We start from the raw sequence: 14,321 nt of genomic DNA on the forward strand, positions 1-14,321 counted from the left end.
AATAGGGGTTCTGTAGAGCAACTGGTTTTCTAATATATTCCATCTTTGATGTTCCCTGGCTGTTGAACTTAAGGGAACAGTTTTTTTCCTCAGGTAATGTTACTTGGGGATGTTAACGGCTTCCCTTGTCCCAAATAGCTATTTACTTGTAGGTTGTTATATCTTTTATAAGAAAGTTTGTAAACACCTAATTACAAGTAGGATCACCCAGTTGATGCTGCACATGTTTTTCATTGTTTTTTCATAATTCTGATTACCAGTCCCAAGGACAAGTATCTGAAATAGAAACTTAAGAATTTATATTCCAATGATGCAGGACTCAAAACAGGCAGGATTAATTCTGGAACAAAAAGTTCGTTCCGAAGAGGAGACCAAATACGAGCGTCTGGGAAACCAATTTCATGTCCCATAATGCACTGTAACAAGCAGTTCGATAATGGGCACCTTCTCTTAGGACATTTGAAAAGGTAAGTGTGATATTTAGAATAGTGGATGCTGAAGATGAAATGAAAGCGTGATGCACCTCTACCGTTGTGATTATAGCTTTGTATTCCAAACTCATTGTTCTGTGCTATTATGATGTAATTTTTTCTAATTTACATTTCTTAGGCTTCCTAGAAGGCTTGAAATCAGATTATTTTAGTGATATTCAATCCTAATATGTCTCATAAAATTCTGACCAGACTTTTTGCATTGATATGCATTTGGATCAGTTTTAGAGAAATGCAGTCCATTAGAAAATCCAACATTTAGCAAATTTGAAGAGACACAAAGCACTTACAGATATTTGGGCTAGCCTAAAGAAAGCTAGTATGGCATTACAAAATAAATGCTAAAGGCAAACCAAATGTACCAAAGTTAACAATAAATGTTCTATTTATGAAATCCATCTTATTAATTTACTGAATTTTTGAGTAGTAGAGCTTGAGAAAGTAAATATCAAGGGAAGACAATATTAAAGGCATTAAATAGTCTTATCTTCAGTCTCCCCTTCTCATAGTTTAAAGATGGGAATTGAGAGTTTGGAGCTCTAAGCCTTCTCTTTTCCAGATGTCTCACCCTACTTACACCTTACCTTACTTTTAGAGCCTTCTGGAGGGGCTTCAGCATTCTACAGATAACTATATTTTAAGTATTTTTAAAAAGTCTTTGAGGTAGTTTTAAATGACACAAATTTGTTAAATGGTTAAAATGACATTAAAAGGATTAAAAGCCATTTTTAGGAAATAGGTGTGTGCCAGAAATCTTGACATGAGATTATTATTCCAGTGGGTCATTTACAATTATTTGTGAGTTTTATGGTAAATAAAGCAAGAAGGAACAGATGATGGCTGTACAGTTTTCAAACTGGAAGTTTACCAGTTTGGCAAGACGTGCTTAAATCCATTTTATTGGATCTTAGGTACTTTTATGAAATGTAAAGCTGTTGGTCACTGTTTGAAGAGATTGCATGGCATATGGGAACCACTTGATATTTCTTGAATATAAACATTAATATTTCAGTAGAAAAAGTGTAAAGTCCTGAATGTGTGTGTGTGTGTGTGTGTGTGTGTGTGTGTCTAGCTTAACAAATGAAGCAACATCGTTCTGCCCCTAGAATGTCAGATTTTCTAATGTTACCTCTCTTTTGCTGAGTAGGTTTGATCACTCTCCATGTGATCCAACAATTACACTACATGGACCTTTCATCAGTTCTTTTGCTTGTGTAGTATGTTATAAAAATTTTGTTACTCAACAACAATATAGGGATCACCTTTTTGCTAAGGTAAGAGCATATCCTAAGCTAAGAGTAGGTATTCTTTTTCTAGAGAACCGTGGAATGGGATATAGGTGTTTTCTTGCTGCTCTTAAGGTTGCACTCAACAATGATGCACATAAAGATCAAAATTATGATTGTCTATGGGGAATAAAATTACTTGGAACATTAAATTATTTTGGGTAGGTAACCCTGATAGCTGAAAGCCAGGAGTCTTAAAGAATATCATTTTTATGGAGTTGCTCTATGAAAATAACTTACTTTGTTCCAGATGTTCTGTGAGTTAGTCACATGATAACCAGAACATTCTTCTTAAGTGTGATGCCGTTCACTGCTGGTTGAATTGTTGGAGCCACGTAGTAAATAATGATTCCTTTATTAATGCTGGTATTAAGAAATAGATCTGGTATTTAAAAGGCTGGTATTTAACACTTGCATTAAGTGTTAAATCTCAAGGGATATAAGATTGATTCATGATATTAGCAAACTCAATGTAATGAAGAACTCTGTAATAAGTGTTTCCCACACTTGATATTAGATATCTCACTAGTTAACATTACAAAATGTTAATTGTGCAATATGTTCACTGTGGAAAAATTTTAAAATACTAACAAAAAGAAAATAAGAAATCACTTTAAAAAAAAATTTATTGAAGTATAGTTGATTTACAATGTTGTGTTGATTTCTGCTGTACAGCAAAGTGATTTAGTTATACATATATATACATTCTTTTTTATATTCTTTTCCATTGTGGTTTATCATAGGATACTGAATATAGTTCCCTGTGCTATACAATAGGACCTTGTTGTTTATCCATCCTTATGTAATAGTTTGCCTCTGCTAACCCCAAACTCCCAGTCCTTCCCTCCTCCATTTCCCCTCCCCCTTGGCAACCACAAATCTACTGTCTGTGTCTGTGATTCTGTTTCTGTTTTGTAGATATATTCATTTGTGTTGTATTTTAGATTCCACATATAAGTGATATCATATGGTATTTTTCTTTCTTTTAAGAAATCGCTGTTAATTTCACTTATAGAGATAAGCATTGTTAACATTTTTATGTATATATTTCTGCTTTTTCTCCATATATAAATATTTTTACATAGGATAAAGTATGTAAATTTTTTCGTAATTAAGAAAAGCAGTGTATTATAAACATAAATGTTTAAATATATGTTGAATCAGTATGTACATTTAAAATCAATGAATGGCATTCTGTATGAATATATTATAGTTCATTTAATTTCCTACTAGATGTATTAATTGTTTACATTTTTCTGTTATTAAAAACAATAACACATTAAATATCCTTGTAGCTAAAAACCTATGAGAAGATCCATACTTGATGTATTTGCTGAGTAAATATTAGGTTTTGAAATAGTAAAATGCTAATGTCCAGAGAGAACTAGGGTTTTCCTTTAAACCATGTTTTCAGAATTTGCTAATCTCTAGCCCTATACTTGAAAAGTCACGTGGGTAGTAACTTGGATTCTGTAGAGGTTCATACAAAAAATGAAGACTTGCACTCCCAGGTGTCTCTGGTTGAGTTCTGCGGTTGACTGACCCCTGTTCTGGTGCTGGAGAGTGTTCCCAGGATAGATGCGCCTCTTGACGCTGAGTTCGTTGTATACTTAGTCATTAGTTTTGGGGAGCCTGTGTCTTGTTCAACCCTGATGAGCCACCGTAGTACGAGAGGAATCCACATGCTCTAGAATGAATAAGCTGCGATGGTACATCATCAAGTGAAATAGGAGTTCAGAGGAAGGGGAGAGGAGTAGCAGGAGAAGCTGACAGAGCACTGCAGAGGAGAAGCGGTCCTCCAGGCTTGGATTTGGATAGATGGAAAGGACAAGTGGTATAATCACAGGAAGGTTTGAACAAGAGCCTACACAGAGTAGCAAATATGGGAATAGGTAGCATGCAGAGAACAGGTAACATAGCAGGCCTGAGACTTCTGTCCTTAGATGGACTTGCTTGCAAGGTTGGCACTGGGCTGTTGTCTGGGAACTTAGATTTGGCGGGTCCCTACGAGTCTCTGATGAGTGGCCCTTTGTGCATGAACTGTTGGTGCAGACAGTGTGGTTTATGCTGAACACCTAATTTCCTTGTGGGGGTCTGGAATTTTGGTCTGTACTGGGAAGGTGTGATCCTGCCCCCTGAGCACTGAGTCTCTAAGGTATTGTTCATGTGCATTGCTGCAGTTCATTGTTAAGTATGTCCTGTGTGTCTCCGCTGGGAGAGGACCCTTGGAATCTTACACCTGGTTTCTTCTGGACCTTGCCTAGTGTGCTTTTCCCCCTTTGTATCCTTTTGTATCCTTTTGCTGTAATAAATCATTGCCATGAGTACAACTGTGCACCAAGTCCTGTGAATCCTAGCCAACCACCAAGCCTGGGGATGGTCCTGGGGACTCCCAACACAAGTACAATAGTAACTTGACTACAAAGGCACAAAATTTAAACTTGATATTGGCAAGATACTGGCAGTATCACAGGACGTGACATGATGAAAATAATTCTTATATCTTCAGAGCTAGAGGGACTTTAAATTCTAGAACCAAATTCCTTCTCCTTTTTTAGGGACACCAAAGAGATTGAGTGGTATTAGAATGGCACCAGTGTTCAGGGTGGATTCAAAGATGTGGACAAGGAGACCAGTTTAGGTGACTTCAGCAGTAATTTAGCTTTGAGATGAGAAAAGGGTTTACTTAGGTAATGACATTTAAAATAAGGACCTTAAAGTGGACCCAAAAGACACATTAAAGAAAGAAATGATAGGGCTGTCTAGTGCCCTGACACAGGTTTGGAGAGAGAAGGGAAAAGGGTGCAACTACATTCCATAGTTTTTTAGTGTTTGCAGTGGGTCACTAGTATTCCACCTTTTTCAGAACTGGAGTTCTTTCAGGGCATGTTTTTCTATTCCATGCTGTAAGCATATTTATCTTTTTTCTTCAATAAATCTGAATAGATATTTTAACCTTAAAATTAATTAATACTCTCATTTGTGTTTTCCCAAATTTCATTAATTTGTTTCCTTTTTTTTCTGGGAATCACTCATCCTATGCTGTTTTGCCCTCCCTTTTGCCGTCTCCCCGGGAAGTAAATTTATGATATTCAGCCTTCTGGGAAGCAATATGGTAAAACAGAACAAAGGCTTTCATGTCAGACAGACCTGGATTCCACTGTTACTTTTATTAGCTATGTGTTCTCACCAAGTTACAGCACATCTGTGAGCTTGGTTCTTCATCTCTAAAGTGGAATTGTTATACTTACATACAAGATTGTTGAGAGAAAACATAATACAATATAAAGCACTTATGGCCTGACATATAGTTTTTAATAAGAGCTCCTATTGCTTACTCTTTGGAATGTCTGTCACAAGGACTCGGAAGGAACCAGTCATTACGTATCTTAAATGAGCCAGAAGAGGTCGCTAGAAGATTGCATACCTGTGAATTCTGTTTCATAAAGATGATGTTCTTCAATGAAATTGTGAAACTGTCCACAATTTGCATTGTTTGCCTTGCTGCCTTTCCCTTTTCTTTTTATCTCCAGTTTCTTCTGTCTAGACTCATGCCTCTCAAACTTTAAAGTGCACACAGATCACTTGGGAGTCTTGTTAAAATGCAGGTTCTGACTCAGTAGATCTGATGTGGGGCCTTAGATTCAAGATTTCTAACAAGCTTCTAGGTGATGGCAGTGCTGCTGGTCTTTGAGTCATACTTTGAGTAGCAAGTGTCTAGTGTTTTTTGACATTCAAGCTATCCAGGGACTTCCCTCGTGGTCCAGCGGTTAAGACTCCGTGCTTCCACTGCAGGGGGCATGGGTTCGATCCCTAGTCCGATCGCACATGCCTCGCAGGATGGCCAAAAACAAAAAAAGACTGTCCAGTGGGTCTGTCACTGGGTAACTTCCTGTTTTTCTCCTTTTTGGTGCTGGTGGGGATGGTGGAGGATGTATCGTAAGCCCCAGGGTGCCTCAGTGTTACTTGTGGGTCGGTGGGCATTACAACTCTCTCTCATTCTGTTCCTAGGGCCATTCTGTCGTTGAAGGTGACTCTTCCCCCTCCCCAGCCCGAGGCAACCAGTACACTACTTTCTGTCTCTGTGGTTTTTGCCTTTTCCAGACATTTCATTAAATGGAATCCTACAATATGTGGCCTTCTGCAAAAAGATTCTTTCACTTACCATGATGTTTTCAAGGCTTATGCATGTTGTGACATATGTCAGTACTTCATCCTTTTTATTGCCAAGTAATATTCCATTGTATGGACATATGCCACTTTCTGTTTATCAGTTCAGTTAGTGGACACTTGGGTTGTTTTCACTTTTTGACTGTTGTGAATAATGCTAATATAAACAAATGTACAAGTCTTTGTGTGGTCATACTTTTTCACTTCTCTAATGAGTTAATTGTTGGGCCATATGGTTATCATCTTTAAGTTTTTGAAGAACTACCAAATTGTTATCCATCACAGTGTACCAGCTTACTTTCCCACCAACAATGTTCCAGTTTCTTCACATCCTTGCCAACACTTATTATCTGTCTTTTAAAATAGCCATCCTAGTGGGTACCTATGAAGTGGTATCTTATTGTGGTTCTACTTTTTTTATGTATACAAATTTGTATGGTGTGTTTTGATTTAATATAACTGGAAATATAATGGTAAAAAGGAATTGAGTACTTCCCAGACATCCTATTTCCCATTCCTTCCCCTAGTTTGTAGAAGTTATTTGCAAATATGCTATACTTTTGCAATAGGTATATTCCAATAAAATTTTATGTAGAATCACAGTTTTTGTTCTATTGAGCAAACAGTTTAAACAAGCTTATTTTGAATCCACTTATAACTCACAGTTGAACTAAAGCTTCTTAGAGTTCTTCAGGTAGGGGTCATTTGTATAAATTGGTTGGTAGTAAATGCTTTTAGTGCTCTTATTTGGAACCTTCTAATTGGAATGCAAAGTGTCATACTGGGTGTTATCTTCTGCATGGCTCTCACCAAAATAAAATGGGGTGAGGAGTAGTGGAAAGAGCATAGGATTTACCACCACAGCTATAAAGCTGGGTGTGGATGGTAGCTTTGTCTCTTCTGAGGGTACAACTTGGAGGGGAGTGATAATTTTGTTGACTTATGTAAACTTCAGTTTTCTCATTTGTAAATAATGAAAATAGTACTTCACGGGGTTATTGTAAGGATTAAGTGGAAAAGCACATTTGAACCATAAGGTGGTGCTTGACATATGCTCAGTATAAATGTAAATTTCCTATCCCTCCTCCTGTTGCATTTCATAAGCAACTACACAAACTATTTTGATATCCCTAATGTTAATGATAGTAAATTTAAGAAGACACAATACAACTTTTAAGGCTATTACTCTAAAGACCATTAACAAGAAGTTACATTATATTTATACGCAACACACATACAGTTATACATACACATATAAATATACACTTAAAAATATTTCCGATTTGGGAATAGAGGAGACTGTTAGCCAAGTTTGGAAACCTGGACTCTAGAAAAGACATACCTGTTTGTATCAGAATTTTAAGGTGACCATATACTAAATTAATAGATGTTTGATGAAGACTATTTGAGAAATGGAGGATGAGACAGAGTTAGTTTTGATAACAGAGAATGGATACAAGTTGACCAGAGGGGAAAAAACAAAAACAATCAAAACATGAGGCTGGAATGGAATAAGCAGTGCACAGAATTGTATGAATAAATGCTCACACTCACTAGTAGACAGGAAAGGCAAATTAACATAACACACATCTGTAAGACTGCAAACATAAAAATAAGATCTGTAATCGCTATTGTGCCAGACTCACTCAGTGCTAGAGAATCGGAATTCGTAGAGCCTTTTTGAGAAGCAGTTACACAATATCTTTTAATATTCAAATAATAAACCTTTTAACCCAATGCGGCCAATCCTGATAATGAGAGAAAAGCACTATTTAATGAGGATATATAGTCAACAATATTTACAAAACCATTGTTTACAGTGGCAAAAAAAAAAAAAACGCCTGGAAATGAATAGTTGACTAAATCTCAGTAGATCCACACCATGGAGTAGTTTGTAGCCATTAAGAAGAATAAAGTAGAGCGACACCAGTTGATTTTTAGGGATTTCCATTAGTTATTGTAGAATAAGAAAACTAAGAGGCAGAAGAATCTGTAAGATGACAATATTTGATAAAACAATGGCAATTCCCCTTGTGTATTTATTTTTGTATGGAGAAATTTATGGAAGAATACATATTTGTAAACGTAGGTTATATTGCAGAGTAGAGTGAGCAAAGCAAAACATAAGAAAAAGTATATGTGATATGAAAACATTTATGCATTTATATAATATTGCATATAGATGTATATATAAAAAGAAAAATGTATAGAAAGCAAATGTACTTGTATGTTTATTGTCACAGAAAGATGGTAATAATTTGTTTTTAAGGAAATAATTTAAAATTTCATATATGGGACTTCATTTATGACAAAAAAATCCACAGTTCACACTCAGGGAAGAAAAGTTTTCATGTTAAAAACTGATACAAAATATTCCAAATAAATAGGAAAATTTGAAAGTTGATTTAAGAAATTGAATATTGATTTTAGTTGTCTATAATAAAGCTTTGCCTTATATTTTAGGAAGCTGCAGATGATGGACATAAAAACAACCTTCTTCCTCAGATTATTCAGTGTTTTGCGTGTCCAAATTGCTTCCTTCTTTTTAGCAGCAAGGATGAGTGTTTGAAGCATATGTCTGAAAAGAATCATTTCCATCAGAGTTTTAAACTGGGTGGTATGTTAATACTCTCTTTTGCTGAAAATTATTAAACTACTTTAACCTTTGCTGATTTACCATACTTCTCAGATAATTCTTGAGGTAACTTATCTTCACATTAGTTTTGAGAACCATGAAAACAAAAGATTTTTATCTCATTTTTTATTTTTCATAAAAGATTCTCATTATTTACCTGCACCTAAGGGTAAGGTTTACTTTGAGGAATGAAGAGAAACTTGGGAAGAAAACATTTATGCAGGATAATGTTTTTGTATATCCATTGGGAAGTTGGGTGTTTCTCTGCATTTAAGACTCAAATTTTAACTTGAGCATGAGTTCAGCATCCATTGCACTTAATTGAGGCTAGAAAACGACTTCTCTTAGATTTTTATCACATAAATAACCATCTTCTTTTACTTACCTCACCTGATGTTGAGAAAGGCAAAGGGGAGGAAGGCCGGGTCACTCTACTCAGATCTTTGCAAGTCATAGTTCATTTTGTCTTTCAGATGACAAGGGAATGGCACAGCCAATATCATTTCCATCTTTTGCAAAGAAACTTTTGATCTCTCTGTGCAAAGATGTTCCATTTCAAGTTAAGTGTGTGGCCTGCCACCAGACACTGCGTTCCCACATGGAGCTCACTGCCCATTTCAGGTTTGTACGGGGCTAGTCTTGGGCTGTAAGATTCCCGCCCAATAAGCTCCTCACCAGCCAGAGGACTCAACAAATACTTCTCTATTCTGTGTTTCTCTCCTTCTAAAATGAGAGTGTATATTTGCCTGGACATTACCCAAACTTAGCATAATGAAAGAAGTGAGAGGTGTGAGAAAAGTGGATATATTGATGTTGCTGTGAACATAAAACAAGCTAACAGTTCTAAGTTCTGCATGTGCTGTTGAGGGCTGTCCCTGGAGGAGGAGAGGGTTAAGATAGAACCTTGGCTTTGAGTCAACCAGCATGGAAAGTATCACAACCAAGTGAAAAATTACATGTCAGTGAAAGGCCAAGTTTGTCAAACGATCAAGTATCCTTTTTTTGTCTTTACAATGGAAATTATCAAGCACTATACAAAAGTAAGGAGAATCGTATAATGAACCCCAGTGTACCTTTCACCAGGCTTCAGTAGTTATCAACACATGACAGTCGTGTTTTATTTATACTCTCATCCCCACAAGTTCTTATTTTGAAGCAAATCTTGTCATTTTATCTGTAAATACTTCAATATATATCTATGAATGATAAGCACTCTTTTTTTTAAAAGAAAAATAACTAATACCATTATCACACTTTAAAAAACTAGATATTTAAATATCATCAAACACCTAGTCAGTTATCAAATTTCCCTGATTACTTCATGAAGTTTTTTACATTTGGTTTGTTGGAATCATAATTCAGAGTCTGTACTTTGCATTTAGATGCTCTGTCTCTTAGGTCTTTTTTTCCCCATTATTTCTTTAAAATGCATTAAAATTGTATCACACTACTAAGTGATACAATTGCATTTGTTTAAGTAGAACAATTGTTTTCACAAACCTTCAAGTAAAATATTTTCTCAAAAAACAGAAGCAGTGGAGTATAATCACTCTGTATATACTCAGTATAATTATTGATGTTAACAGTCCTGGTTCTGACTTATATTTCATGAGTTCATATCCTGGTTCTGCCTTTTATTTTTATTCCTAATTTTTTTTATGGAAAATTTCAACTGTGTGAAAGTCAGCTGAATAGTATAATGAACCTCCATTTACCCGTCACCCAGTTTTAATAATAATCAACACTGCCATTCTTCTTTTATTTATATATCTGTATGCTCCTTACTGCCCTTAATTATTTTTTACAGTTCTTTGTTTCTGAGATACAATTTCGATTTATTGAAGTATACAAATCTTAACCTTTATGATTTTGACTACTGGATACATCTGTTAACCCACACTTTTACCATCCTGTGTTACCTCTCCATGGAAAGTTCCATTGTTCCCTTCCTGGTCACTTCCCACCCTCTAACCCCCAGGCAGTCTATTCTGATACTTTTTCCACCTTACGTTGGTTTTATCTCCTCTAGGACTTTATGTAAATGGAGTCATATATAGTATGCACTCTTTTGTTTTTGTCATAATATCTGTAAGATTCATCCATATTGTTTAGTACATTGTTCCTTTTTATTTGTGAGTAGTATTCTATTGTATGAATATAGCACAATTTGTTTATTCATTCTTATGTTGATGGACAGATTTTAGCTAGTGTGAATAAAGCTGCTGTGTACATTTTATACAAGCCTTTTTATAGACATAGGTTTCATTTCTCTTGGATGAATATCTAGGAGTGGAATTGCGGGATCAAAGAGTAGGTGTGTATTTAATTTTATAAGACACTACTAGACATTTTCTCAAAGCGTTTGCACCGGTGCACATTCCTACCAGCCAGGTGTGAGAGTTCCAGTTCCTCCATATCCTTGCCAAGGTTTGCTGTTGCCAGTCTGTTTCATTTTAGTTGTTCTTTTGAGAGTCTCACTGTGGTTTTAATCTGGATTTCCCTAATGAACAATGATGTTGGACACTTTCTTTAGTATAAAAGCAACCATGGGCATGGCATTTTCCTGACGTAAAATCAGTTCGTTCTAGGTACAGGGTTGTTGAGAGTCTCACTGTAGTGCTCCTCTGTACTGTTTAATTACTGCAGAGAAGTTAATTACTTGCTTGTCTCATGACGTTCCTATCAGTGCATTTGATATAGTTTTTACTTGTCTAAAATTTGTCTGAATTTTTAAAAAATTTTTTGATTCTAGTTTTACCCTTTGGTATATGGATTAGAAACAGATAAAGTATAGGTAATGGTCAGGTAGATAGAATATTATTATATCATCTGCAACTTTATTTATTTTTTAAAAATTTATTTTATTTATTTTTGGCTCTGTTGGATCTTCGTTGCTGCACGCAGGCTTTCTCTAGTTGCCGCGAGTGGGGGCTACTCTTTGTTGAGGTGCACAGGCTTCTCATTGCAGTGGCTTCTCTTGTTGCGGAGCACGGGCTCTAGGAACGCGGGCTTCAGTAGTTGTGGCACGCAGGCTCTAGAGCGTAGGCTCAATAGTTGTGGTGCACAGGCTTAGTTGCTCCGCGGCATGTGGGATCTTCCTGGACCAGGGCTTGAACCCATGTCCCCTGCATTGGCAGGTGGATTCTTAACCACTGTGCCACCAGGGAAGCCCTGCAACTTTATTGAAAAACAATTTTTAGTGCTTACGTATACATTGTTTACTTTATAATTCCTACAATAAAAAGCAGAGATACTATATTTAGAAAATACTTATGAGTTTTTTTTTTGTCCAATTTAGAGTTCGTTGTCGAAACGCTGGTCCTGTAGCTCTAGCTGAGAAGAGCATTGCTCAGGTGGCAGAGAAATTCCTACTGAGAGGTTATTGTCCACATTGCAACCATGTCTTTGTGGATGAAACCAGTACCCGGAATCACAAGCAGAATTCAGGACACAAAGTCCGAGTCATTAACTCAATGGAAGAATCAGTCTTACTTTATTGCCACAGCAGTGAAGGGAACAAACCCCCTTCTGACTTGCACCTGTTGCAAGATCAGTCAAAATTTTCATCTCTTAAAAGAAATATGTCCGTTCGGGAATCTAGGTCACAAGATTGCAGCACTGTTCCAAAAAAGAAGATTAATTTAGGAGATAAAAGCCATGGGGGTATGGTTTGTGTTCAGAAGGAAAAGTCACTTGTTAAAACCTGGTTTTGTGAATGCCAGCAACGCTTCCCAAGTGAAGAAGCAGTTGAAAAGCACGTTTTCTCAGCAAACACAATGTGTTATAAGTGTGTGGTCTGTGGGAAGGTGTGTGAAGATTCAGGAGTCATCCGTTTACATATGAGCCGCGTTCATGGAGGGGCACATTTAAATAACTTTCTTTTCTGGTGTCGGACGTGCAAAAAGGAGTTGGCAAGGAAAGAGGCTATAATGGGCCATGTGACTGAGTTTCATAACGGACACAGGTATTTTTATGAGACAGATGAGGTAGAAGGTGACACTTTGCCGTCATCCTCTACAACTTTGGTGAATGATCTGACTGCTGATAATCCTTCTTCAACTATTACTATTCTTGATCATTCCCCAGCAACCAGTCTTCCAAGCGGTAAATGGCAATGCCGAATTTGTGAAGATATGTTTGACTCCCAAGAATGTGTAAAACAACACTGCATGTCTTTAGCAAGTCACCAGTTTCATAGGTATAGCTGCGCCCATTGCAAAAAGACTTTTCACAAGATGGAAACACTGTATCGGCATTGCCAAGATAAGCATGACAACGAAATAAAGATGAAGTATTTCTGTGGGCTTTGTGATCTGATCTTTAATGTGGAAGAAGCGTTTTTGAGTCATTATAAGGAGCACCACAGCATAGACTATGTATTTGTGTCAGAAAAAACGGAAACTTCCATTAAAACCGAGAGTGATTTTCCGGTTATAGAGACCGGTAACCTGATGACGTGCGGCTGCCGGGAGAGCTACCTCTGCAAAGTCAACAGAAGGGAGGACCACGCTCGCTGTCTGCAGACCCTTCTGGGCCAGGGCCGCCTGTGGTTCCGCTGCGGCGCATGCTCGGCCACGGCGCAGGCCACGGATGACATGCTGGCACACGTGCGCCAGGCGCACGCAGAGCAGGAGGTCGCGGGGGGCGCGCCGTGGTGCCTGATCAAGTGCGGCACCTGCACCAAAGCCTTCCAGGACCCCGAGAGCGCGCAGCAGCACTTTCACGGGAAACACTGCTTCCTGCGGGAGCCCAGCGTGGCCCGCTTCGGGCCTGAGCAGACGAGCCCGTACACGTTTGCTGCCAGTTCTTCCCGTGCAGAGAGAAAGCTGACACAGGCAGCAAGCTGTCCACAAACTTCAGACCCGGAGAGAGGAGCCGAGACTGATGTGAGCTGTCAGAGTGCAGGTACGGCTCTACAACCCTGACATCCGTACACGTTTCCCGTTTCCGTTTAGAAGCACGCGCATGTGCAGCCACCCTCTTTGCTCCTAGGGAGCCAGTGTTGAAGCCCGGACGTGATGCACTGATGCGTTAGCCAGTTAGTTACCGCGGCGTGCACTTTACCGGGAGGGATCTGTATTCCCGCTGCTTCAGGCAGCCACTCTAAACCTAAGGGCACAAGGAATATCTGTTACGCTAAATAATAGGTACTTTAGATAACATTTTCTTTTCTTTTCCAAAAGACATGGGAATTTTGAAAGATGAGGGAAATAGATGGTCTTTCTCAAAGTCAGATTTGAAAGTTATCCTGCACCGTACTGTCATTTAGATTTAAGTTCAATAAAAAGATAAATCAGGTGAATTCTTTTTATTTCTATTTTGACCTTATTCTATAAGTATGAGAAGTTTTAAAGGTCACTTGAGAATTTGTATTTTTTTGTTACCGTCTTCGGAAGCAAAGCTTTTACTTAGAGTTAAAATAGCAATTAGAAGTCGAGTTGTTAAGTGGTAGCAAGAAACCAGGCAGAAAACTGAGGTATGGATCCCCTTGTCTGTGCTTACTCTAGTCTTCCCTTCTTCTATGATAAGATTAAGGAAGTCTAGAAGAGTGCAGTGTTTTCATTTTGTTTAGAAGTAAATTGTTTTCTTTAGAGTATAATTTTAAGTGTATATTCTTTTAAAGATTAACTCTTCATAAGTTATACAATGTCGAGTGGAAAAAATGAAGATATGTGAATATTTTGGTTCATAAAATATGTTTATGAACTACTGAGTTTTTATAGCTTGCTCTGTAGCACA

The 14,321-nt window shown here is 37.5% G+C and overlaps 1 protein-coding gene across 5 annotated transcripts in view; it reads left to right on the forward strand.

The window, feature by feature from the left end:
• ZNF451 (zinc finger protein 451) overlaps positions 1-14,321 on the forward strand; it is an 86,366-nt gene that overhangs the window by 40,261 nt on the left and 31,784 nt on the right. For 4 of the 5 annotated variants that reach the window (XR_014251096.1, XR_014251097.1, XR_014251098.1 and 1 more), the window contains exons 6-10: positions 317-467; positions 1,639-1,765; positions 8,411-8,564; positions 9,056-9,203; positions 11,881-13,487. Coding sequence is in view for 2 of the 5 variants with exons in the window: in XM_082414290.1 (XP_082270416.1) it covers positions 317-467; positions 1,639-1,765; positions 8,411-8,564; positions 9,056-9,203; positions 11,881-13,487 (2,187 nt within the window). In the remaining 3 variants the exon portion in view is untranslated. The remainder of the gene's footprint in view (positions 1-316; positions 468-1,638; positions 1,766-8,410; positions 8,565-9,055; positions 9,204-11,880; positions 13,488-14,321) is intronic. The other variant, XM_082414291.1, reaches the window with a different exon arrangement.

This window comes from Balaenoptera physalus (genome assembly GCF_965194825.1).
Source record: "Balaenoptera physalus genome assembly, chromosome: 11".
Lineage (NCBI taxonomy): Eukaryota > Metazoa > Chordata > Mammalia > Artiodactyla > Balaenopteridae > Balaenoptera > Balaenoptera physalus.